This window comes from Chionomys nivalis, chromosome 5, assembly GCF_950005125.1.
Source record: "Chionomys nivalis chromosome 5, mChiNiv1.1, whole genome shotgun sequence".
In the NCBI taxonomy this organism is placed as follows: Eukaryota; Metazoa; Chordata; class Mammalia; order Rodentia; family Cricetidae; genus Chionomys; species Chionomys nivalis.
The window spans coordinates 14798070-14823974 of record NC_080090.1 but is presented as its reverse complement, the minus strand read 5'-3'; the positions used below and the strand labels follow the sequence as shown (position 1 = coordinate 14823974).

At 50.5% G+C, this 25905-nt stretch overlaps 1 protein-coding gene across 1 annotated transcript; it reads right to left on the bottom strand.

Annotated features, from left to right (window-relative positions):
- Positions 1-25905, bottom strand: Psen2 (presenilin 2). Its single transcript, XM_057770756.1, has 11 exons — positions 25800-25905; positions 15132-15291; positions 12997-13211; positions 11235-11376; positions 8493-8560; positions 7645-7865; positions 6381-6479; positions 2738-2821; positions 2306-2407; positions 1854-1972; positions 1-719 (listed from the first exon to the last, which is right to left on the bottom strand). Exons 2-11 carry the CDS (start codon positions 15270-15272, stop codon positions 564-566), a joined length of 1347 nt encoding a protein of 448 aa, XP_057626739.1. The 5' UTR covers positions 15273-15291; positions 25800-25905; the 3' UTR covers positions 1-563.

The window sequence follows — 25905 nt, the reverse complement described above, 5'->3', positions numbered from 1 at the left end:
GCATCTATTTATTGGAATTGATACTAAGCCACCTCCAGAAGTCACTGCTGTCATAAGAACAGGACTCAGCTTCTAAAGGGACTAAAGTAACAGAGACATCACAAACAAAGCACTGGGGACACCCATGACTGCAAACTGGCTCTTTCGCCTCTGGTCAGGGTGATGGCACTTAGTGTCCTCCTGGCCATGCCTCCTGGTCCCCACTGATTTGCACATGGTCCTTCTGTTCAACTCCAGAGGATAACAGACCTGCATGGGGCCTGCATCCTCCCCAACCTGCTCCGCACATGTGACCTCATTTCTGAAGATAAATGTGCCAAGCATCCCACTGGGGCCACGGATGTCCCAGCAGGAAAGCCACAGTCTGGTGACAGGACACCTAGCACCAAAGAGCAGCTTCTGTTTCCTCGTCACGAAGTAAACACGGCATTTTTTTTTAATTTTTTTTTTTTGTAAGGAAAGGAAAGTTGCTTTTTTAAAAAATATATGGCACTAGAGTGGAAAACTATACACCTGCATCCAGAGACGCTTCTTACAGTCCACAGGGCCACGCCTGTCTCCCATCAGATGTAGAGCTGGTGAGAAGCCAGAGTGTCCATGAAAGGACGCACCAGGTTGTCTGTGGAGAAGTAGAAGATGAGCCCGAAGGTGATGGAGATGGGGAGGGCAGGCAGGGCCTTCTTGAACACGGCAAGCAGCAGGAGAGTCAGACACAAACCCTGCAGGGCATCCAAGGGAGAGAAGGCGGTGACTCTACCATGGTGGGTGGTGCCATCCGCAAGGCTAGCCTGCACAGCGACAGGCATGCAACTGTCCTTTCCAGATATGCACTAGCCCCTCAAGGTGCGTAGGGCAGGGTCCTCTCACACACACACCCCTTAGTCAGGACACCTATGTGCTGGCTAAGGTCAGGCCATGTGGCTTCTCCATCTGGGGACAGCAGTCACATGGGATGGCAAGAGTTTCTCTAAGGAACATGCATTTACAAGAGACCCAGATGAGCGCAAATGAAATCCTACGAAGGTGCTCAGCAGCAGACACAAAGGAAACCATAGATACCATGTAATTCCAGTCCTTTGAAGCAAGCATGGGGGTGACCCTTTCTACCTCTACCCTTGGTCTACAGGGTGAGGACAAGGCACCAAAATACCCGCTCTGTCCATGGGACAACAGGTCCCAAGTCAGACAGTATGGTAGGGGAGGAGCCTGGAGTCTGTTATTCCGTGTGGGCACAAACAAGCTCTTCAGGGCACTGGAAAGGGCGCCAGCTTTAACGGTGCTCTCTGTGGGCATACCCAGGGTTTCCACCCCAGGGCACCACAAGGGATGACAGCTCTCCTGGGGACTCTCCCAACATCTAAAAGGAAGCAACCTAAGATGACTCTGCAGGATATGTCCCCTGGCTTGAGTAGCAGCCATCAGAGCATCCAGACTGCACTACTGGTGGGGTCGGAGAACCCAGGATTCAGAATTCTATGGGATCCTGGCGGCACAGAGAATGGGTGGCTGTGGATGGGAGGGGCATCCTTTCACCCCCTCCGTAGCTGTCCCCACAGGTGAAGGTCTTCAGCTATGACATCTCCCATACATCTCAGACAATCCAGGGACTAAGGGACCAGCCCTGAGGATTTCACTCAAACCCTAGCAGTGAGGTACATGTGGTCACTGCAGTCAATGCCTCTCGTGCCTCTCCAAGTGCTCTCTTCAGGTGACCATGTCTTGGTGACCACAGTCTGGGTTTGGCAGCTCTCCCCTCACTGCCTTTGCCCCTCAGAGGGAAGACAGCAGCTGTAAATGCCCTCTGAGCACCCCAGGTGATGTGCCCACCCCCCTCCACCACGCAGCCCACTCACAATGAGGATGGCAATGAAGCAGGCCAGTGTGGTGTTCCAGTCTCCATTGCCGGTGGCTGCCGCCTTGCCCACCAAGACGCTGTAGAAGATGAAGTCTCCCAGGCCAAGTTTCACACCCCCTATAAGGAGGAAAGAAAGAGGCCCCTGTCTAATCCTACTGATGAGAGACTTTAGCAGGAAGCAGGAAACAAACAAACCACAAGTGAAGGGCCAAGCCACCAGTCAAGGGGCCCAGCAAGAGAGTCAAGGGGCAAGATGAACGTATCCCTCAGTAGCACTACTGCAGACTAGGTGCAAGATGGTCTCCCTATGAAAAAATAGGGGCAGGGGCTAGGACTGAGTGCCTGGCAGCCTAGGCAGAAGCCTGGAATTTAGGATGTTGACAGGAGACTTGAGGAGGCCCCCAACCCTGCTGCCCTGTGAAGCAGGCCATCTGAACTCGGGCACCTTACTTTCCTCTTCTTCTTCCAGCTCTTCCCCTGGGTAGCCAGGAAGGGGGGCTTCAAAGGCTTCAGGGTATGAGGGCTCCCCAAAACTGTCATAGGAGTCTTCTTCTGAGCATCCGAGAAGAAGGACCACAGTCATCACACACGGTGGGGCATGGCAGGGAGAAATGAAGGCTGGTCAGAAGGTACAAAAATCCAGACGATTCCCCAGTACCCTCCCACCTCGAGGCTCCCCACCATCAGCCCCCAACAACATCCAGCAAAACTGAGGTGAACACTGGGCGGAGGGTGGACAGCCCAACTATCACTTACTCTCTAAGTCAGGTGTCTATTAGACAGTGTGACTGCTGTTCTGAAGCTTAACCCACAGAGGGGCTGGGCCAAGCGGGGTACAGATGAGGATTGCCCCTGAGACAAGACTGTGAGCCCTATACTCACCCATCTCTGGGTCATAGGGGAGTTGCAATGCTCCCTGAGAGGAGGGATCCGGCTTTGCCATGCCCACAGTCCACACCATGGCAGCTACAGAAAGAGCAAAGGGACATGTGTCAGGTAGTACTCCCTGACCTGGGGAAAGCGGAGCCAGTCCAAGTCCCCAGAAAGCCTGCACAGTCCCTTCATCCTGCAGGGTGCTCAGGCTTGGCTGATAGAAGCTGGGAGGAGGCGGGGTGGCAGAAGCCCAGGGTCACGGGCTGGGAGGGGATGATGGACAGTTCACCTTTGTCCTCTTGCCTGCCTCTCAGATAACAACAGCAACAATAACAATGACCAATGGGCAGCCTGCCGGCTGTGTCTTTTTAAAAACTGCCTTTTATCTTATTTTCAGGTTTCATTTATCACAAAAAGGGGGACATGGAAATTATTTACACAGTGAAACAGCTCAGAACGGCAGTGGAACAGGCAGTTTCTTGGGGCGCCATTTCAACAGCGATTTCAGTCCACAGACTTTCCAAGAATGTCACCATCTCTAAATGAGAACTAATCCTTGCAGTCCACAACTGCTGTGGCCTCCGTGTTCTGGGAGATGACCTCATGTCCAGCATTCACACGAAACGGCTCAATCCCTCCACCCTTCCCTTTAGAGACCTATACTACTGCGGCTTGCAAAACTCTTCCTGGAGATTTTTCTGAACGCACAGTGCTGCCTTTGGCTGCAGTTTCGGCCGTCCTCCTTCAGCCAATCCTTTGCCAAACAACAGAAGAAACCTTCGGAAAGCCTGTTTTGTCGGGATTCTTGCTACCGCAGCTAGAACCTACATCGTCTTTTTTTTTTTTTACACACACACACACACACACACACACACACACACACACACAACCATGAGGGGCTGGAGAGATGGCTCAGTGGTTAAAAACACATATTGCTCCTGCAGAGATCCTGGCTTCCTTTCCCAGCACCCACATGGCAGTTCACAAGTGTCTGTAACTTCAGTGCCAGGGGATCCCCTCTTCTGGCCTTCATCGGTACTGCATGTATGTGATATACAGATACCCATGCAGGCCAAACACTCATATACAAATAAATAAAATAAAGACAAATCTTCTAAAAAAACTTTTTTTTTTTTTTTGATTTTCGAGACAGGGTTTCTCCGTAGCTTTTGGTTCCTATCCTGGAACTAGCTCTTGTAGACCAGGCTGGCCTCGAACTCACAGAGATCCGCCTGACTCTGCCTCCTGAGTGCTGGGATTAAAGGCGTGTGCCACCACCGTCCGATTAAAAAACAATTTTTAAAACTTTATTCCTGAGGCTGAAGAGCTGGCTCCATGGTTAAGAGAACCTGCTGTACGATCGTGAGAAGCAAAGCTCACGCTCCAGTTCCTTTAACAAGCTCGTGGTCTTGTAAACGCCCCTGATTCCAGCTCCGAGGAAGCTATGTTTTCCTTCTGGCCTCTGTGTACACACGGTGTATTCGTGGCCATATGCTCACACAGACACACATGCACACACAAAATAAACATGTTAAAATGCAATGTCTGAGCCTCAGTGGCTCCCTGTATTCAGATCTGTAAAACTAACCCTGCTCTTTTCATCTTACAGGGCCGAAACTCTGTGCCCACTAGACGCCCCCCTTTCCTCAGGCCCCTGTGTTCACCTCCCACTCTATTACATGTCTATACTTTTGCCTAGTTTTGATAGGACATGGAATCATACAGTCCTGTCCTGCACTGGTGCAGGTCTCTTATCCCAGTGTCCCCAATCCATTCACATCACCATCTCGGTCAGAATCTTCTTTTGTAAAGGAAGAGTAATACTCCATCGTACGGGGACACCATATTTTGGCCGTCCATTCATCCTCTGATGGACACTTGGATACTTCTAGCTCTGAACTACCATGAGTGACACTGATAGGGACACAATGTACAAACACCTGTTTGAGTGCCTGCTCTTGATCCCCTTGGGTACATGGTCACCATGGAAACTGCTGCATCACATGGTACTGCTGTACTGTGACTCCCCTCAGAGTTTATTACTCCATGTGTCTACTTCCCCAGTGAGATTTTCACACTCGGTGCAGCGCGAAGCCCAGACTCAGCACCCCCAGCACCCGTCCTTCCTGCCTGCAAAAGGCTGTGGGTCTTCCTTGTTGCTCGGACACAAAGCACTGCCATTAACCTTGACTCCGCCTTGCAACCCTGGCGAGTCGGGCTTGCAAAATGTCCCAGAATGTGCTTCATTCACCCCACAGTCTCTACTGGTCCCATCTATAAGCCCTGCTTGCCCTTCATCTGACGCTGGACCACGCTGCTGCCGTGCACATTCTGCTCTCCACTTAGTAGTGTGATCGTGCCCAGGAAGAAGGGCCAATGTGTCACAGTGCGCTCTGCAGGGCTCACACTGTCAGGACCCTCCCATTATCTCCCCCCATCTTCTCTAGTCATGCTGGACTCTGGGTGCTTCCTGAGCACACCCATCCCAGACCTACCTCAGGGTCTTTGTATCTGTGGCTGTCTCCCTTACCCCAAGTGCTGACCTCCAGACTTCCACCTAGTGCTAACCCCTACCTGAGTCAGGGCTCTGGCCAAGCGTGACCTATGAATCTGGGTTCTCCGGCCATTTTTTGCAAAATGGCCTCCCCTATGGCCCTGAGGTCCTTGGTCCCTTGCCCTGCTCTAGTCTTCAACAGAACATTTGCTAAATCCTGGCTTACATGTATCTACCTCCTTAGTTTGCCTCCACCCATGAATGAATTTTCCGTAGACAAGAATCTCCTTTGCACATAGGGGATGCCTGGCCTCAGGCACTCAGACTAACCAGAACCATCCGTCCTCATCCTTAGAGCATCCTGGGATGTGCTTTCTAGCACAGGGTCATGCTGCTGGCAATTCTCCATTCTAAGCTTGACTTCTCATTCATTATGATGACCCAGATCTGCGGATGATTTCCTGGATACCTGAGGCATCAGAACCCAGAATCGCAGGCTCTGTACTTAGATAGCCCCACTGTCAACAGAGCGGCTGCTGCCCCACAGGGCCAGAACTCCGTGAGTCCCAGTTTACATAATCTTGCTTCTTGCAAGATCTCCATGTCACACGTAAGGTCTAAGTAGGGACTCAATATAAAGTGGTAACTTCTGTTAAATAGATATATAAACCCACATCCTCTGACATGACTCCAAGGCTAGATGCCCTGTGTCTTCCCTTCAGAGATGACCAACTTCCACTGCCAAGCTGCTGCCTATGAACCCCAGAGAGAACCGGGGCCCCTTGCCCCCCAAAGTCTGCAGGATTCAGTGGTGGTTACACGACTCTAAAAGCAACAGGTTCATGGGGATGTGGGCTATATCCAGTGCAGGCTGTCAGATGGTGGACAGAATGGGGCCACAGGACTGTCCACATCCCCCTAGTAACCGCCTTCCTACCCAGATTTCCAGACCTCTTCCTGGGCAAGACTCAGCCCACCAGGCTAGAAGTAGAACCTTCCTGCAGGTGGTGACCCTCACAGTGTTATCATGACTTGATTCTCGCCTTTTGAGATGGAGTACACATCCTGTCAACTATTAAAACCATGGCCAACTATCATGTCTCCACAAAAGGCTACCTGCTGACCCCCACAGTCTAGCAAAGGCATGGGACCACTCACATGAGTATATCAGGGCAGGAAATATGGGCTCATTTCTCTCCTGGGCAGTTTCCACCAGCATCCTCAATGGCCCCTTGGGGCATAGCACAGCCACGAGATCTGGGAAAACAGAGATATCCTTGTCATATCAAAGGGGACCTTTATTCACAGCAGTGCAAAAAGAGCCACCCCTCCATCACCAGGAGCCTAAGGGAGCTTCAGGGCACACCATGCTGCTGGACTGGTGTCCCAAGCCCATCAATTCAGAGTTTGCACTGGTTGGAGCCAAAGCAGGTAACCACAGAGTAGGGAGAGCTAGGTGCTGAGACCGACAGAAGGACCTTGGAAGTCCTACTTCCCCGTGTCTCAAATTTTTTATCCTTAAAATGCACGTTGTAATGCTGGCCTGGCCCTAATGCTACTTAAACAGCAGCGAGCAGCGAAGGTCGCAATAGGCAGCAGGCACCGTGCGCTCAGACTCATCCCGAGGCATCAGTGACTCCTGCACATCCACGCTTGATGAGCACATTGGCAGGCGCAGACAGTAAGAGTGGTCACTTTGCGGTGTGTGCCCCAAGCATCACAAAGGAAGAGTCTGAGCCAGGCGGTGGTGGTGTGATGTTCACTTTTAATCCCAGTACTCAGGTGGCAGAGGCAGGTGGATTTCTGTGAGTTCGAAGCCAGCCTGGGTTACAAAGTGAGTTCCAGGCTCCAAAGCTACACGGAGAAACCCTGTCTTGAAAAACAAGCAAACAGAACGTCTGTGGGAAAGCCTTCTCAGGTCAGGAGGAGGTGTACTGCATGCCTTCTCGCCTGTTAGCACTGGAATGGGAAATGTCTGCTAGAGACTCACGTTTTGAGTGCTTCATCTCTACCTGGTGACACTATTTTAGGAGGCTTTGGACTCTTCGGGAGGTGGGAGCTAGCTAAGGGATACAGATCACTAGAGGTGGCCTTTTGAAAGTTAGACCCAGGCCCTGGCTCCCCCAAGCTCCCCCTTCCTGGTCCACTGCAAGAAGCCTCTGTCACATGCTCCTAGTAAGCCATGTCCCCCTTGCCTCCCCTCCTATAACGGACGGACCCCTCCGACACTGTGAGCCACGCCCCCTTGCCTCCCCTCCTGTGATGAACTGAACATCCTCCATCACTGTGAGCCAAAATAAATCTTTCTTTCCTTACGCTGATTCCGTCAATTACCTTGGTCACAGTGACAAAAGGTAACTAAGACACCATTGCATCAGTGAGGCAGATTCACCCGGGTTCCCACCAGGCCCAAGCTACCTACCATACACGGAGATGGCACCCAAGATGACCCAGGCAGACCACTCCGGCAGGTACTTGATGAACACCAGGGCCATGAGCGCGCTGATGACGATGAGGTAGGCCTGCTGCAGCACCAGCGGGCCCTTCCAGTGGATGCACACCATGCCCACTGCCCCGAAGTTCCAGACGGCCAGGAAGAGGGTGGGGTAGTCCATGGCCACGTTGTAGGTCTTGAGCACTTCTCTGTAGGCCCAAGGTGGAGCAGGGTATGGGATACTGGGGTGGGGATGGGGAAGGTGCCACCCCCTACGTGGTTTGATACTCTCTGCTCCTCAGCCATTAAGTCCCAATCTTGATTTATTTACAACCTGCCCATCTTTCATTCCCATAGGCCCCACTCCTAGCCACTAGGCACTTTCTGAAATGCGGTAGGGAGTAGATCAATGGCTGGTGTGGGGGTCACACAGTCAGGCGATGGACCCATCTGGAAAGCCCTGTACAAAGACGGGGTCCTTGAAAAAGTGTTTTTCTTTGAGCCTCTGGGTTAGGCTAATATCCAAAGTCAAAGAGCAAAGGGCAGATGAACTAGGAAGTCCTCAGATGTAGCCAGACCCCATCCCCAAGCGGAAGATAACTTGGAGAAGTTCCCACCTGCTAAATGTTCCGAGAAGGCTTTACCATGCTTGCTTTGCTCATTTTAAATCAGGAGTCAGAAAGAAACCTGAGACCTACCTGGACCCCACTCCTGTGCCAGAGCCCGGAGGCCTGGCTCCTGGAGCAGCTGACACTAAGGGTGACCACCTTTCCCTGCCCAGGTCCCCCTTATCCAGCTGTGCTGCAGGGAGTGGCTGCTCACCAGCTGGCACTCACCCGAGGTAGATGTAGGTGAACAAAAATAGGAGCATCAGAGAGGACATGATCAGCCAGCCATGGATGAACTGACAACAGAAACAAGAGGGCCATTAGCAGGATGAAGATACTCCCAAGAGAGAGATAACTTTCACCTGTCTTTCTGTTTGACTGCCAAGGTGGCACTGGGTTGTGGTGACACATGCCTTTAAACCCAGCACTTGAGAGGCAGACATAGGTGGATCTCCAAATTTGAGGCCAGCCTGGTCTACAAAGCTAGTTCCAGGACAGCCAGGGCTACACAGAGAAACCCTGTTTCAGAAAACAAACAAAAAAACTCCCTTCCCCCCAAAAAAATGAACCCCAAGGAATTAAAATTTCCCTGGAATTTCATACTTTCAAAAGGAAAACAATGAAGCTTGGTGCTAGCCAGAGGACCTGGCCTCCAGGAGAGACTTTACACACTCCGACAGTGCTTCAGGATAAAAGTGAAGCCCAGACAATAACCAGCAGGCCCAGGCCTTGACTGTTTGGCTATGCAGATCTCGTACCTCCTATTTAAACCCTACCCTTGTGTTAGGACTGGAACATGAACCTGATGGGGAGTCACTGGATTTGGGGGGCAGGGAGCACTGGATCTCTTTCTCTTACTTCCCGAATGTGGGCCACGTTGAATAAATCTCCTTTTTCTGCTGTTTTACGATTGATTTGACTATTTAAATCTGACTTATGGATGACAAGTAGCCAAGCCTGGCTTGCTAGGGCTGCCAGAGGCACAGGTTCCAGTGCTAACTCTGGTAACACATTTATAGAGTATCTCCAAAACCATGAACTGGAGCCTGGACAAGCTTCTCGGTTAAGTCGCTGTGCCTATTACAGGAAAGGAGGGCCAGGTCCCATAGGGAGTTCCCTAGCCACCTACAAGTGTCTGGAGGAGATGAGAGTCCTAAGAATCTGCGGGACCCCCGGCTGTGCTGGCCCACCTCTGCACGCTCATCACATGCAAAGAACATGCTGGCCGTCTTTACCCCCAGATAGCACCCTAACTCCCTGAAGGCAGCCAGCAAAGTTCCCACCAAAGGGCATCACAAAAACAGACAATAGTCAGCAGGTACACTGAGGGCCAATCCAGACAAAGAGTCAGGGGACGAACTGGTTGTTGCTTAGACTAAGGGACCACGGCAAGCCTCTTAACCGAAGGGAAGTCACTTCCCACTAAGGAGTTCCAGACAGGTCCTCAGGAGAGCGGTCTCTCCTTTCCTAGCTGAGCATTGAGGGGTCAAAGACAATACTCAGCCATCAAGGGTGAGATGGTGCCACTTCTTCCCAGTCTCTTTTCACATATAAGGACGACCCTTGGTCACCAGCTCAGCCCACTGGGTCTCCAGAGACCCAGTCTACCTGGAGGAAGGGCCACGGTTAGACTGTACACCCAGTCTTACAGGAGGAGAAGTTGTGGCCTCTGGAACTTACAGTCTTTCCCCCAGCTATGGCGAGATGGGCTATGTCATCTTGAAACTTAACAAAGATCCTGACTGAAGGGATGGTCAAGTCACTTCTATGGGACTGGCCACATGACACATACTGACCACAGTAGGGTCACTGCCCATGCTATTTCTAGCTTGTTGTCATGTTTTCTATGACTAATCAGCCCTCCCCCACATTCCTACCACCTTCGCCCCTCCATCCTCGATAGCACTTCTGGAAGCCCTGCCTCATTTACATGGGCGATTGTTACTGCCGATCTAAGCTTTGGCCTCCTCTTCTCTTCCTGTTCCGTAAACAGAGAGCCAGAGCACAAAGGACCATGCTAGGCCTGTGGTGACAGTTCTGAATAGGTAATGCCTGGCTCAGCTTCCTGTTAATCCTTCTGGTTTCAAAGCCTGCAGCCTAAATCCGGGGTCTAGAAGTTGATGGCACAGTTAGGCCCAGTAGCCCGGGTCTGTAATGCCAGTCTAGCTGGTGAAGCTGAGGAAGGAGGATTGCTTGGCCACCTTAGCAAGACCTTGTCTACTAACATTATAGAAAGTGGCTGGGAGAGACGGTCTGAGGGTAAAGGTGCTTGCTGCCAAGCCTGTGGACCTCAGTGTAATCCCTGGAACCCATGTGATAAAAGGAGAAAGCTGTCCTGACCACAGCAGGCTCCTTCCCCGCTTCCAACACAAAAGCACTGAGGGTACATCTCACGGTATAATATTTGAGTAGTGCATGCAAGGCCCAAAATTTAATCCCCATTGCAGGTCTTGGGGCAGGGAGCATGACATCATTAGGAATGATGCCGTCTATAACTGGGGGCACATGGTGTGACTCTTCCAGTACTCCATGAGGAGGCTCAAGGTCTACAGAAGAATGCAACCCAAAGGCTGCTGGGGCCAGGAGACCTTCACAGAGCACATGAGCTCCCCTACCTAAAGGGAGATGGAAAGATGAAAATAAACCTAGAGAAAGCCTTGGGGTGAGGGAACTAAAGCAGAACCTCAGAAGAACAAAATTAACTTCCGAGCAGGGAATATGTCAGGAAGACTGCGATGAAGAGCTCAGAAGACAGTGGGTGGGGTGGGAGGCACACAGTTTCCAAGTCCGCACTAGGTGGTCTTCCCACAGTGTCAGAGAGCACCAAAGAAAAGCCTGCTCTGCAGAAAGTAGGAACCTGGGCAGGGTTTTAGAAAGGTGCCATGTGGCAGTAACTCCTTCCACATCACAGCAAGGATGGGGTAGGCGAGGGCAGGGCGGAGGGGGAGGAGAGAGGGTTGCGGGCCTCACCTTGTAGCATCGATACTTGTAGAGGACCACCAGGAAGATGGTCATGACCACGATGACGCTGATCATGATGAGGGTGTTCAGCACAGAGTTGAGGAGACGCTGGCCCACTGAGGGCGTGTCCTCAGTGAAGGGTGTGTAGATCCTGAAGAAGTCACCGGAAGAGCCTCAGTTAGAACCCCGGCATTGGCTGGGCCCTGGTGGGGCCATGGCTCTTTGTATGGATGGCCCCTACCTCTAGGGTCAGTGACTTGTAGCACTTTGATAACTGTACCCCACTGAGACCTGGCTCCTCCGCTTGACTCTCCTACTCCAGGACCTCAGCTCCCGTCCCTACCAACAAGACTGGCTGCCTGTTTCCTCATGGGATGATTAATTTTGCCTCTGGGCAGCTCTGTGAGGGCATTCCTGGGCAGTATGAACCCTCCATGCTGGGCTGCTCCTTCCATTGGCAGCCCAGGCGGAAAGAGGTTGGAGAGAAGCTGTGCTGCTTTGCCTGCTGCCTTCCCTGCTCCTTGCCAGTGCGTGCATCCACTCTGCTGTTGCTACCCCTTCGTAGACAGCAGAACTTCAGCCTTCCAGTGTGGACTAAAGACCAGCGGCTCTCTGAGCAACTTCCAGGTGTTCAGCAACAGATTGGGAATGCTGAGATATCCAGCCTTATGGTCTAAGCAGCTATGGGGTTCTCAGCCTCTTTAATGTACAAACAGCCATTGCTGGACTACCTATTATTGGATAAGCCGACCTAACATATCCTTTTACACTATTTTATTGTACAAGTCAATCTAATATATCCTTTTCCATAATACGCACTCATTGGTTCTGATCCCCTAGAGAACCCAACAATACACTCTGTCGACATTCTGCAGCCTAAGACTCCCACACCCTCTGCCCCGCGCCCAACTGCAGTCACAGGTACTGCTCTGCTCCGGAGTCAACTCACAGGCTCCTTGCCCTTTTCAGCTGGTCTGCCAGGAGCTATGCTGGCCCTGTCCTCTCTAAACCTTCCATCCAGCTATTATGAGTCCCCCACAGGCTACAAGTTCCTTAGGAACTTTCCTACTTCTTCTTTTCTAAAAAATATAAAGGATTCAAATCCAGAGTGAACAGTAAGTCTGGAAAAGCACGTTGAGGATGTGCTCAGAGGTGAGGAGCCAGGGAGGGGCGAGGAGAGGGGAGAGGAGAGGGCTGAGGTTAGGGGGCTCTCAGCTCTCTGTCACACTTATTAAAGTAACAGAAGGGCCCGGTAAGTCTTCCTTGTCTGCTGGAAGTGTGCTAAGGAATCATGAGGCCCAACCCTGTCATTTTGCATCTAAGGGAGCAGAGACACAGACAGGCTGCTACTCATCTCTGGTCACATGGTGTTTGAGACACAGTGGACCAGGACCAGGTCCTTGGTACATGAAGCTCAGTGCTATGGTACCAGTGCCAACCTGTATCCAGATTCCACTCAGCCTTCTGTGAACATTGCGAGACCTTTCATGAGGATTAGCCCGCTTAATTTTCCAATTCTCCGGGCACCCCCATAATTAAACCCGTGATAATTAAACATAATTAAACAAACAAGGAAATGGAGGCCCATAGGTCAGATGTGTCCAAACAAGTCACACGACAGGAGGCAGCTCACTCGGGATGTGAGCCCAGAGTCTTCATCACTGCTCTCCATGTAGCAAAGAGCTACGGGAACAGTAGCTGAGGGAGCCTATGATCCCCTAAAATCAATCACCACCCCAGCCCCCCAATGCCAACTGGGTCTCCAACTCACAGCTGCCCATTCTTCTCTGTGTAGAAGCGCACAGACTTGATGGTGGCCACCACGACGATCATGCACAGCGTGACAGGCACAAACAGCATGATCACATGCTTCGCCCCGTACTTGAGGGTCAGCTCTTCCTCCAGGCCCGACGGCCGCCCAGGAACCCCACTGCAGGCATAGCGGTCTGTGTCCTCCTCACAGTCCTCCTCGCTGTCCTGGCTCCTCTACAGGAAACCAAACAGTGAGGGCCACAGAGGCCCCCGTGGTGAGCTGCTCCTGCGGGGGCTTCTAGAAGCAGAACTTAGAATGCTAAACGCTGCTTTCTGGACATGAGAAGTGTGAACTCCAATTTGGATCTCGGGACATATAAAAAGCTTAGGACAGTGGGGGAGAAGATGTAGAGCCAGCCTGCATAGCCACAGAAGGGTACACCAAAGATCCCTTGCTCTTCCCAAGGACAGGAACCAACATAGCCACACTGGACAGGCTGGGTAGAAGGAAAACGGAGAGCAAACATTTTGCTTGGCTAACTATAAGAACCAGCATGGAGAGGACTTTCTTTGAGCTTCAAAACATGGTTCCTTAAGTACCAGTTCTCTGAGGGAGCGCTCGAACAAGCTGTTCACTTGAGACCAAGGAGAAAACAATCTAACAAACAGGAAACTAAAAGGCACAAACATCCAGGAGATAAGAGAAGAAACTAGAGAACCAGTTGGTGGTGACCTTGAGCTGTGAGAATCTAGGAGGCTCAGAGGCTGTGCTTGCTGAGAACCAGGAGAAATGGGCTCAGATTTCAAGGTTAAGGATTAAGGGTGGCTGGAGGAAGAAGGTCTCTGGGCATGGAAAGGTTTTTAAGGACTACAAGGAATAAAATGGAAAGGGACCCAGGCAACCTCAGAAGCGGTTTGCGGGCCAGGAGGGAGATGGCCAAGCTGACTAACTGATTCCACCATGGTCTAGCCTGAGGCTGTAGCAGTAAGGATCACAATGCAGCTGCCTCTCCTAGCACAAAAGCCAAGCTTAACTTAAGCCAATTTAGCTCATGGCTACCCTGGCTGGCTACCTACTCAAATTTGTCCCTTCTAGTAGCTTTCGTTCGATCATCTTAATGTCTGTGTCACTGGCCTGTCCCAAGCACCCAAATTCATACTACCTAGAGACAGCAGCCTGCATCTGAAAGGCAGGTGAGGGGTGGGAGGTGAAGAGGGACATGTCAGCTGGCCCACTGTGTGTGTATACACACACACACACACACACACACATATACGTATATATATATACACACACACATATATACGTATATATACACACTGTAATTGTGTAGTCAACTACGAAGCCCTTACAGATAGAAGACACAGATGTGTCATGGCCAGTAGACACCACTTTGGCCAATTTTTATGTTTGTTTGTTTGTTCTTCCTGAATGGAAGAATACCATGGTTTCATCCATGGGTTAGTCAGCTTTCTCTCTCTAAGAAACACCTAGGATAATTTAACTTATAAAAGAAATGGTCTAGAGGTCTCAGTCTGCGGTGGATTGGCCCTGTTGCTGTGGGCCTTGGTAACCATTCTGTGGCAGAAACCATGGAGAGGAGCAGACTGTTCACCTCATAGTCAGGACACAGAAAGAGAGGAGGAGGCCCCACAAGTAAGCTCTTGCCCCCCTCTAATGACCTGAAGCTCTCCACAAGGTTCCATTCCTTAAAGGTTCTATGCTTCCCAAGCATAGCACACTGGGGACCAAGTTTTCTGCACAAAAGTCTTAAGGAGACATCTCAGATCCAACTGCAGTAACCCATAGGAGAAGCCCCCACAGGAGGGGGCCGGAAAGATGGCTCAGCTGTTAAGAGTACCTATTGCTCTTATAGAAGAACTGAGTTCAGTGGCTAGCCCCAGGTCAGGAAGCTCACAACTATTTCTCCAGACCCAGGGGATATACTTCCTGCTGGCCTCCATGAATACCTGAGTTCATATGCAAATATGTCCACACAGACATACATTGATACACATAATTAAAATAAACTAAATCTTTTTTAAAAAAAGACATAGGAACTTCATGGCTCTGTTTTGTTTCAGTTTTTTGTTTGTTTGTTTTCTTTGCCCATAATCTCTGCTTTAAGGCCAACAATTGCTGGTGGGACCTACCCACTGGGCAGTGTTTTCTCCATCCTCAGGGCCCGGCCTGCCCTCCTGGCAGGAGCGTGACGTGGGGCTCTCGGCTGACATCAAGGATGTCCGCTCATCGCAGACCTCTTCCTCACTGTCAGAAGCCATGAATGTGAGCATGGTCCTGCCTCAGAAGCACCTGGAAAATAAACACAGGGACCTTGTTCCGCTTCCCTGACAGGTAAAGGCAGTGGGGGGTGGGGGTGGGGAAGGCTGGGTAGCTTGAACACCGGGAACAGGTCTTGCCTCTAACAAGCTCCTAGAGAGACATGTCAAACAAAAGCTGAGAACAGGAGCCCCCAAAGCCAGCAAGAGGCCACAGCAGCCTTGTTTTGAGTCTGGCTTGAGTAGACTCCTATCACATGGAGCAAAATGTCCAATCAGAAAAGTCCAAGTCATTCTGGGCTGTCAACATTTGTTCCATCAGTAAACGTCTGTGGAAAATCTGCTGTGCTTGGCTCTGGGGCTCTAAACTTGAATAGGAAACACTCACTCACGTCCCATAAAAACAAACAAAGGAGATCGTCCAATATGACAAATGACTTATCATCAAGATGATGAAGAGACTGTACCTCAGTGGCAGGCTTTCATGCTTCCTAGAGAGGAATCATGTTGGAGGTAAGCTCTTGCCAGGGGGACATGGGCGGATCAGGCTACGGCCACACCAAGGAGGCCCATGTCATCTCAAGGAAAGCTGGGTATTGACAAGTGTCCATCTAGCTGGCTACTGTGAGGGGAAGGAGGGAGTATCCTGATGGGGGAAGATATTCTCATAGGGGAAGGGGCCTGATGGGGAAGGCAGCCTGAAGGGAAGACATGCTTGTTGTGGAGTAATTCTTCTGTACACTGTGAATATGTATTACTCTCATTGGTTAATAAAGAAGCTGATTGGCCTATAGCAAGGCAGGATAAAGTTAGGTGGCATAATCAGACTGAGAATGCTGGGATGAAGTGGGGTGAAGTGAGGGAGACGCCAGCCAGTCGCCAAGGAAGCAGGGCATGCAAAAAATGAGGTAACAAGCCATGAGCCACATGGCAAAGCATAGATAAGAAATATGGGTTAATTTAAATGTAAGAGTTAGCTAGCAACAAGCCTGAGCTATTGACCAAGCATTTATAAGTAATATTAAACCTCTGAGTGTTTTTTTGTTTTTGTTTTTTGTTTTGTTTTGTTTTTAGGAGCTGGCAGACAGGAGAGAAACCTCTGGTTACACATGCCTGATAGGAGGCGCTTATAATAGGGGACAGTATAGAGGATAGAACCTAAGATATTGGCTGGACTAAGATGAGAAAACGGCTGTTACCAAGGAAGACTACATGTGATCCAGAAACCCATAATGTGTGTGGGTTGAAAATGGAACACCATCTAGGGGTTCACAAGTGTGGGTATATGTAGATTAGAGTCTTAAATTAAAAAATGGCAGCCAAGTTCCAGGAGCTGCTCAGCCAGTAGGGGGACATGACCCCTGGAAGTACCCACACTGAGGGACTGAGGGAGAGGGAGCCTGCCCTCCTCCCCCAACTTCTGCATGGTTCTCAGTGGATTCTGATACAGCAGCACCCTATGGAACCAGTGACTCCAGGTCCCCACATTTTGGGTCTAGGCACAACCTCTGGGACGATGTGACTGTGCCCATGTCTGGATGGGCACTGCCACTACCAGCAATGTCGCCTCAGAGTTGAAATCTGTGCCACTGAGCTAGGAGCAGGCCTGATCTCGGCTGAAAACTTGTTTCCAGATAAGTCACTCTTGGAATTCATGTGGTCTTCAACAGACGGGGTCCTTCCACGAAGGCGGGGACTGGGGCTGCTGTTCTAGCTATTCTAAAGACAGCCATCCTGGCTGTGCGTGGTCTGGATAATTCCCACAAGGACTTCCGCTCAACCTGCCATTAGAGAGATGATACAGGGCATCCTTTTGTTTACCTCTCTGATTGGACCTGTTCCAAGGTGCCCTCTGCCTTCACAGGATTTGCAAAGCGAAGAAGCCTAGAGCCCTCAGAAGCGGCCTCTCTGGTTCTAGGCAAAAGAAGGAGGTGTTGAGAGCTCTGCACTATCCAAATTCAGAGGAAACAATGTGTCACTCTTAGAACTGGACCATCTTGGGTCCTGAGGACTGAGAGGGACAGGATGTGGGGCAGAAAGGTACGTGAGCTGAGACTGAAAGAGGCAGAACATTCTGGAAAGAGGTAAGTATTCAAGTATATGAACATAACATGACCTTGCCTCAATACTGCCAAGGGACTTGTGGTGGAATCAGGGTAGACTATCCCAGGGAAGGGACCACAGGGAAGGGAGCTTAATTCAGCTCAGGCATCCCCTAGGCTAGAAGTGTCCTTTTACCTAGGCTACACAGAGCATAACCTAGGTGGATGTGGTCTACTGCCCTAATACCTGGAATTCTGGAAGCTCAGCTGAGCCCAGGGCTTCAGAGGTGCGGTTCTGCTTCCTGGAGGCCGGGCCTTAGAACTAACAGTCTATACAAGAGAACTAACTCAGTTTAAGGGGACACAGTTTCACAGGTCAACTTGCCATGAGATCTAGGGCAAAGTCTTAGCCAGGTAGGGTCTATAAGACCGTAAGGTCCTCAAAGAGGACAAAATGGACAGCGACCACTCCCCTCTTTGAGGGCTGGCTATCTGTCCTATCTTAAACACATACCCACTGGACCCAGGAGTTCTAAATATTCCTTCCAGAGACTGAATTTTCTTGCTCACAGGCATCTAGATTAGGAGTATGCCTCGGTGGTAGAGTTTAGCAGGCTTGAGGCCTTGGGTTCCATGTGCAGGAGGGGGGTGTGGAAAAACGTGATGAAACCCACAGTGCCCCTTAAGTCTGGGTGTTCTGTTTCTGGTCTGTATGCTAGGCTATTATCTCAGCTCTGTTGACAGGCACTCTGACAAAACCACTCAAGAGACAGTCTATCCTGGCTCACAGCTCAGTATGATGAAGTCACGGTGGGAGGAGCTTGAAGCCGCTGAGCAGTCTGGGAGCAGAGAGTAATGAATGACTGCTCTGCCCAAGTCAGGTGGGAGGAGCTTGAAGACGCTGAGCAGTCTGGGAGCAGAGAGCAAGGAATGCTATGCTACTGCCTGGGTCTTTTCTCCACTTACACAGTTCAGAAACAGTGCCACCCACAATGGCTTTGTCTTCACACCTCAATTTAACAAAATCGAGATAACTTGCCCAGAGGTGCCTCTCCCAGGTGACTATAGATTCTGTCATTCACAATTAACCATCACAGCTGTAAATCAAAATCCCAGAACCCTAAGCTGCGCTCTAACCCTGTCTGGGCAGCATGTTTTGCGATGGGGACTCTGTACACTCATGCTCCCTGGGGTGGGCCTGGCTCAGGAGGGAAAGGAGGCATTTCACTCAGTACCTTCCCCCTCCCAGGTCTCACACTACTTGACTTCAGGAAGGAGGCTTGAAACTGCACAACTCTTTGTCCTGAACAAAGGACCTGGTGAGACAGAATTAGGAAGAAAGGAGTAAACGCTTCTCAGACTAGCAGAGTCTCCAAACAACACCAAAGGAGGGCTGGAAGATGCGGGTGTCCGATGCTGGTGTGTGTGTGTGTGTGTGTGTGTGAACTATACTTACAATACTGAAAACAGGAAAACCTCAAAGCTACACAACGACTCAGACCTTTTGATCCGGAAGTGCTACTCCTTGGTATTTTATCTAAGAAAAATAAATTCATACAAAAATATGTGCTGTAGTTATTTGCTATCAGAAAAGTAAAAATGACTGAAATTTCTGACTCTTTTCTCTGGCACAGGAACACCCCTCCCCTGCCCCCTTATCTGCAATTCCCCTTCCTGTGGTTAGTTATCAGTGGTCAACTGTGGCCCAAAAACATGAAGAGGAAAATTCCAGAGTAATCAATTTATATGTTTTAAGTAGCTTTCACTACAGTATATTGTTCTAATTGCTGGTTTGCTCTTATTAATCTTTTGCTGTGCCCAGTTTACTAATTGAACTATCACAAGTGTGTATGTTCAGAAAATAAAACACGGTTTCCACAGGGCTTGGTATTCATCAGCACTTCAAGCATCCATGCAGTCGAGGAGGGCTTCTAAGAGGGTCCGCTGCATGCTCATCGGATGGGGACTATTACAGGACCACTGAAGATTTACTTCAAACGATACTTAGCAACAACGAAAATGAAGTTAAATTTAACAGGATGTAAATGTTCTCATGATCATCTGAATTTACACTACACACACACACACACACACACACATGCAAGACTGGTAAAACAATTACAAAACATTAAAGGTCATTATCTTTAGACAAGTGTGATTGTAGGTGATTTTTTTGGGGTTTGTATTTTTCTACATTTCTCCATTTTATTTTTCAGACAGGGTCTCATGTCTCCCTGATTGGCTTCTGTCTTAACTATGCAGCTATGAATGACCCTGAACTTCTCATCCTCCTGCCTCCACCTCCCAGGCTTGGATCACAGGCCTGCACCACTACATCCAGTGTCCAGTGTATGCTGTGCTGGGGATAGAGCCCAGGGCTTGCATGTTAGGCAAGCACTGGAGTTACATCTCCAGCTCTCCTCTCTCTCTCTCTCTCTCTCTCTCTCTCTCTCTCTCTCTCTCTCTCTCTCTCTCTAAATAAAGATGGGTTGCATCTTCAACCTACTCCTTCGTTTCTTTTGAGATAAGGTCTCACTATATAGCCCTGGTTGGCCTGGAACTAGATACATAAACCAAGCTAGTCTGGAGCTAGAGTGGTCCTGCTTCTGGAGTGCTGGGATTAAAGGCCTGGGCCACCCACCCTACCTGACAAGCTACTGATTTGTAAACTGGAATAGGAGGCATCAACACATAGGGCTTCCTCTTCCTTCTGAATCACTGGCTTGGCCTGGGGAAACAGATGAGAATCCAGGAAGCCACTGACATTTTCTCCAAAGTCCTGAATGACAACAGATGTTTCTCTGGCTCTCCTTTAGGATCCCTAAGGGCCGGGTCAGCGAGGCCTGCCTCCCTGTTCTGAAGTCTAATGGGACTGAAATCCTCAGAGGGAAAAAAATCACCACTCAACTGCGCAGATAAACAACCTCGCTGGATCTGCAACCACATCAGAAGGATGCAAAGAGCTCCTAGGGGACCTGACTTAGCACAGGTGGAGATGGGGCGTGGCTCCTGCACACACTAAACCAGCTTCACCTGGGGGGGAGGTGTCCACAGGAAAACAGAGGGGTGAGTGCAGGGGACAGTCTGTTCTGGAAGCCCTGCCTGCCCTGTGGCGGAGGGATTAGGCACCCTCTGCAGACTTTTACTAACTCACTGACTGGAATCAAAATGTTGATTAGCGGAACTCAGGGATTCTGACCCACAGAGGTTCCTCAACCCGCTGGGTTCCTGCAAATATCACGGGAACCGGGTGACCCAGTTTCTTCAACCTGCTTCTCACGGGAGAAGCCCTAATGTTTAAACTCAGTGGCCCTGGCAGGAAAGAGCTTCTAAAATGGCACAGAAAATTCCAGCACCTTATGGAAACTCATGCTCCAAAAGTGAACTGGAGATTCCATGGAGGGCCACAGAGAGGCTAGGATTTCCCACCTTCCCAAAGGGCCTGCTTGGCTTTCAAAAGGTCACCTTCTTTTTGGTCACATGGCTACTTCCCAGAATTCCCATGACCCCTGGAAAGTCCCCTGTCTTCCTCTACACTAGGGAAGGGTTTCCCCCAATCCGGCAACACCAAGACATCTTACAGACTACACACCTACCTCTATCCTTCACATGTGACCATGTATTTGGCTGGTCCACCTGGCACTTGCTGAATGGCTGGTTCTCCTGGACTTTGGGAGACCTCAGGCAGGAATGGACTGAGTGGGGACTCAAGTGGGGGCCTTGTGACCTTGTCTTAACCTCTGGATTTAACTCCATTACCTATTTTCCTCTTGAGTACCTGGGCAATTTTCCTCATTTCCTGAAGTAGACTGGGGGAGGGACAGCTGGCGGGGGGAGACAGTAGCCTGAAGAAGGGGCAGCTGGGGGGCAGTAGCCTGGGGAAGGGGTAGCTGGGGGGGGGCTGTAGACTGGGGGAGGGGTAGCTGGGGAAGGGACAGTAGCCTGGGGGAGGAGCAGCTGGGGGGGGACAGGGAGAGAGCCTTTAGCCCACCACCTTCAAGTAAAAACTAGATTAGTTTTAAATAAGACACAGCAGCCAGTGGTCAGAGACTTATGTGCCATGAACCAAATATTCTGGACAGCTTCTGACCATGCAAGGTGACAGGAGGTATTTCCTCCTCTGTGAACAGCAAACAGGAGGCTTTGTAAGACTGCCACCATGGGTGTTCAATAAAGGAGCTATCATGGAGGCAGGAGGGACCTCTAAGAGGGGATTACGGAAGCCAGCTGATGCCATATTAGGAAGCTAGTAAACTGTGAAACCACCAGAAACATGTATAAAGGCCAGGCCCCAGGGAGATCCTGTTTCTATCCAGCCTCAGCTGGACAATGGGAACATTTTGTCAAAAGGGCTCGTCCATAGGATGACGTTAAAGCTGGGCTGAGTACCTGAAGCGCCATCAGTGGGTGCCCTTTCATAGTTCAGGGAACCAACGGCCAGGATAGCTGGGGGCGAAGGGGAAGTAAAGGAGTCAGGTGAGGACCAACTGTTTACAGGTCTCCAAACTGCCTGCAGAACGTCATTCCCTGTCCAACTAACCCCATCAGGTTCCTGAACACAGAGGCCAGGCAGCCAACCCACATCCTCAGGCTCATTGGGAGCTCACTTGTGGATTAAGATGGCATGGATCTGCCATGGACAAGGAGATATCTAGAAATGCCCCTCTGGTCACTCTCAGAATGTACCAGCTTACAACCCTCAATAAAGTCTCTCATGCATGTCCCCATCCCCCCACTCCTGCAGGTCTGTGGAGCTTAGAGATGGCCCTTCCAACCCATGGCAATAAGGGAAGGAAATAAGTTACTGCTTCTGGGTCAGTTCAAAATACAAATGGGACCAGTAAAAGAAATCAAGACATTTTCATAGACTTGCCACACTCATCAAATCTGGTGGTATTCTGTTACTAGCACGAACACCAGAGATACAATTTACATTTAAAAAGAAATGGTTCACTTTGCTTCAGCACTACAACAAAACCCAGGGTCAGTTGGGCCTGTGGCTTTGGGCTTGCAAAACAGCAAAACGACTCAACTCAGGTCCAGAAAATAAGAAAAGTGATGCCCTCACACCTCCAGTGATCAGAAGACTTCCCACCAGACCCCACCTGCACAATGCCTCAGGAGCTCTGCACACTCATTCCTGAGCTGAGGGTGAAGGGGTGTCTTTTTAAAAACTTAAGTTTTCAGAATAAGTATGTCTTACTTTTATTTTTAAAAATATGAGGAAATTTCTGGCTAAGGTGTCACAGGAAGGTGGGAAGCCTTTAGGTCTCCTTCATCTGCAAAGATGAACCAAACAAGGCAGGTGGTGGTGGCGCATGCCCTTTAATCCCAGCACTCAGGAGGCAGAGGCAGGCGGATCTCTGTGAGTTCCAGGCCAGCCTGGTCTACAAAGGCAAATTCCAGGACAGCCAGGGCTTTTCCACAGAGATACCCTGCCTCCAAAAACAAAAGAGGGAAGACAAAACAAGCAACCTGTTCTCTCAGCCAGTAGACAGAGCAAGCTCTTCCTGCATGGCACCTCCTCTTTCCGGAGGAATTCACTTGGAATCATTCTTTGCCCCAAGTGTTTGGGTGGCAGTGATGTCATCCCTAAGCCTGGGGAGGAGACTGCATGTGAACTGAGCACCACTCCCCAGTGGCCGTAGCCACACAACAGGTGGGAACAATCACAGAAACATTTGCTGTCTGTGGGGTCCCAGCTGAGCAGTGGCCTAACCTCAAAGCAACAGCTGAAAAACAGCCACAAAGGTTTTTGTTAGCATGACCCATGTGACCTGTGTGCGTGTATGAGCGCACGCGTGTGAGCACAAACACACACATACACACACACAGAGTTTTGGTGATTTCTTCTCTCCCTTTGTTCCAGTTTTGGTTTTCTAATGGGCGATCACATTATTACAGCCAGGATAACATTAAACTCTGGATCCTCCTGCCTCTCTACCTTCAAGTGCTGAGATCACAGGCATTTTGATTTCTTTGGTGGGGGTAACTGAAGTGATGGTACTTATCTAGAATCAAAAGCCCTGGGAGAGAGAAGCTGAGGCAGGGGGATTGCCATTGCCATTAGTTTAAGCTCAGCCTTCCTACAGAAAGTGCACCAACCAGTGCTGCCCAGTGAGACCCTGTCTCAGAATACAAAACAAATTTGTTTTCTCCCAGGTTCTCAGGCAGTTGTTAATGAAGACCTCACAGAAATGGTCTGGGTAGCAGTGTAGACACAGACTAGAGGTAACCATGGCAAGCCCATGTACAACTCCAAAGGCACACAATACGGGCTAGCAATGTCCAGATCCTACCTGACAGGCAGCAGAGCCACACAACTGGGCAGCTGGGGTCCCCTCCCACCACTTCCCAGAACGCAGGCTCCCTGACTTTAAAAGAGTCGTGATAACCGTTCCAGTGTCCCTTTAGCTTTGTTTGGTGGCTTACATTGTTGTTATGTGTTTTGTTGGTTTGCTTTCTGAGACATTGTCTCACTATGTAGTCCAGACTGACCTTGAACTCACAGTAATCTTCCTGCCTCAGGGATTGTGCACTGGAATCACAGACATGAGCTATCTCATTACTTAAGTTCTTTAAAAAAATCAATTATATTTTATGTGTGTAGGTATTTTGCCTGCGTGTGTATGTTTGCACAGCACATGGGTACCTGGTGTCCAAAGAGGCCTGGAATTGGATTTAGAGATGGCTGTGAGCCTCCATGTTGAACACAGGTCCTCTGGGAGTATAGCCAGTGCTGATAACTGCTGAGCCATCTTTTTGACTCATTATTAAGTTTTTTATAATAACTGTGATAATCACTGGACAAAATGGCTTTTTATCATGAATGCCTAACTCCTAACACATGGACATGTCACATGGTTATTACACCAACAACCCACAGAGGCCAAGTCTGGCAAGAAACTCACATGGCAAACTGTGCTACAGGCCTGCGGGCAACCAGAGAAGGGGCACTGGACAGGATACAGTCAGACCCTCAGCTCCAGGCCATCAGACAGAGCAAGCAGCGACCTCTGGCAGCATCCCTCATCCTGGTTTGTCTCCCCTCAGGTAGAAACATTCATTTCCACATACAAATGTATACAGTCTATATTTGGATATTAGGATATAGTTCTCCAAATCTGGCACAGCTCCCATGCCATCCCGCACCTCTGCCACCCCACCTCTCTAGCCCTGCCAGCCTGGAGTCAGGGAATGAACCTGGATGGCTACCTCTGGCCTGAAGCCAAGACACTGGCCTCTTCTCCAAATAAAAACACAGGACCTGATACTGTTCCCGGCTCCCACAAAGCCACCCAAAGGGGAACCTGAGCCTCGCACACCTGGAGCAGCTTATGCAGAACCTTTAATTACTTCCAGAAGTCTTGGCGGAAGGCCTGAGAGGCCCAGGTGTCAACGGAGGGGCTATATAGACATCAGGTACATCCATTCTGGATGCTGGAGTCTCTGTTCCCAGCAGACTATTCTGGGGACGGCTGTCCATTTTGAGTTAAGTGGGTCTGCATCTGCTCTGATTTGGATCTTCCATCTGTAAATGGATACAGTTATCTCACCCACAGCTCGTCCCTTTAAAGACGAAGACCCAAGCAGAGATCCTAGGTGATTTCATCTAACTAGCAAAGGACTAGGGTCTGAACAACAGGAGTAGAGGCCCAAGCAGCAGGCTGTAAGCCCGGCTCTACTGTATCTTATCCAGGAGACCTTGAGCAACTGTACTTTTTAGTTCTGGGAGTTTGTTCTTCCCCACTCTCCCTTTCCTCCCTGGGCCTCATGCCTGCTTGGCCAGCACTCTACCATAGAACTGCATCCTCAGCCCTAGGCGCAGTTTCTTCATCAATAAAATTCTGTGGCAGCTGGATCTTGCTTTTTGAGCCCCTTCCGCTTCAAAGGCTTGATTCTGGGCGTCTCCCCACTGCTGTAAGAGACTTAGAAAGCATCCAAACATCGCTAGTAACAGAATGCCAACCTCAGAGCAAGCCTCAGGCCCTATCCTGCGCCTGGCTCCTCACACAAGAAGTCCCCACTCCCTCGACATCTGTAGCAGAGACCAGGTGGACCAGGTCAGGTCCTAGGTAACAGGGACCAAAATGCATGGTCAATACAGCTGTGAGATCCACGTGCACTGGCCCTTTAACACCCGCTCAGCGCCTACCCTGCCTACGGCTTCCGAGGCAGGAAGGGACGCTGAGGACACCCGGACGCGGCCAGAGGCCCAGGGCCGCTTCCTACGCTCCTTCCTAGCCCAGCTTTTGGCCCGGCCGCACTGCCGCCTCCTCGGCGCCTTCTCCTCGCCCCCGCGTCAGCCAAAGAGGCCGCGATCGCCGCCGGGGCCGCAGCCTGGAGCCCGGACCCGAGTACCCCGAGGGGGCCGCGACCGCAGCGGTCAGGGGCATGCACAAGAAGGGCCTCGCTGCATTCGGGATCTCCATGCTGCTGGCTACCCGCGATCAGTGACTGGTACTGGGCCGCACGCACCCAGCCCCCGCCCTCGGCTCACCTGCTCCGCCGCGGCGCAGGGTAGAGTTTACGCCGCGGGCGGAGAGCCTCTCCCGGGCTAGCGCCGGCCCCGCCCACTGCCCCGGTCCGCTCACGCCCAGGACACG

Coding starts and splice junctions, on each gene's coding strand:
- Psen2 (XM_057770756.1), bottom strand. CDS start 15,272: ATGCTCACATTCATGGCTTCTGACAGTGAGGAAGAGGTCTGCGATGAG. Junction 11,377..12,996: donor ACAGAGAAGAATGGGCAGCT/GTGAGTTGGAGA, acceptor TGACTTCTTCAG/GATCTACACACCCTTCACTG. Junction 2,822..6,380: donor TCCTGCCCTGATATACTCAT/GTGAGTGGTCCC, acceptor CTCTTTCTGTAG/CTGCCATGGTGTGGACTGTG.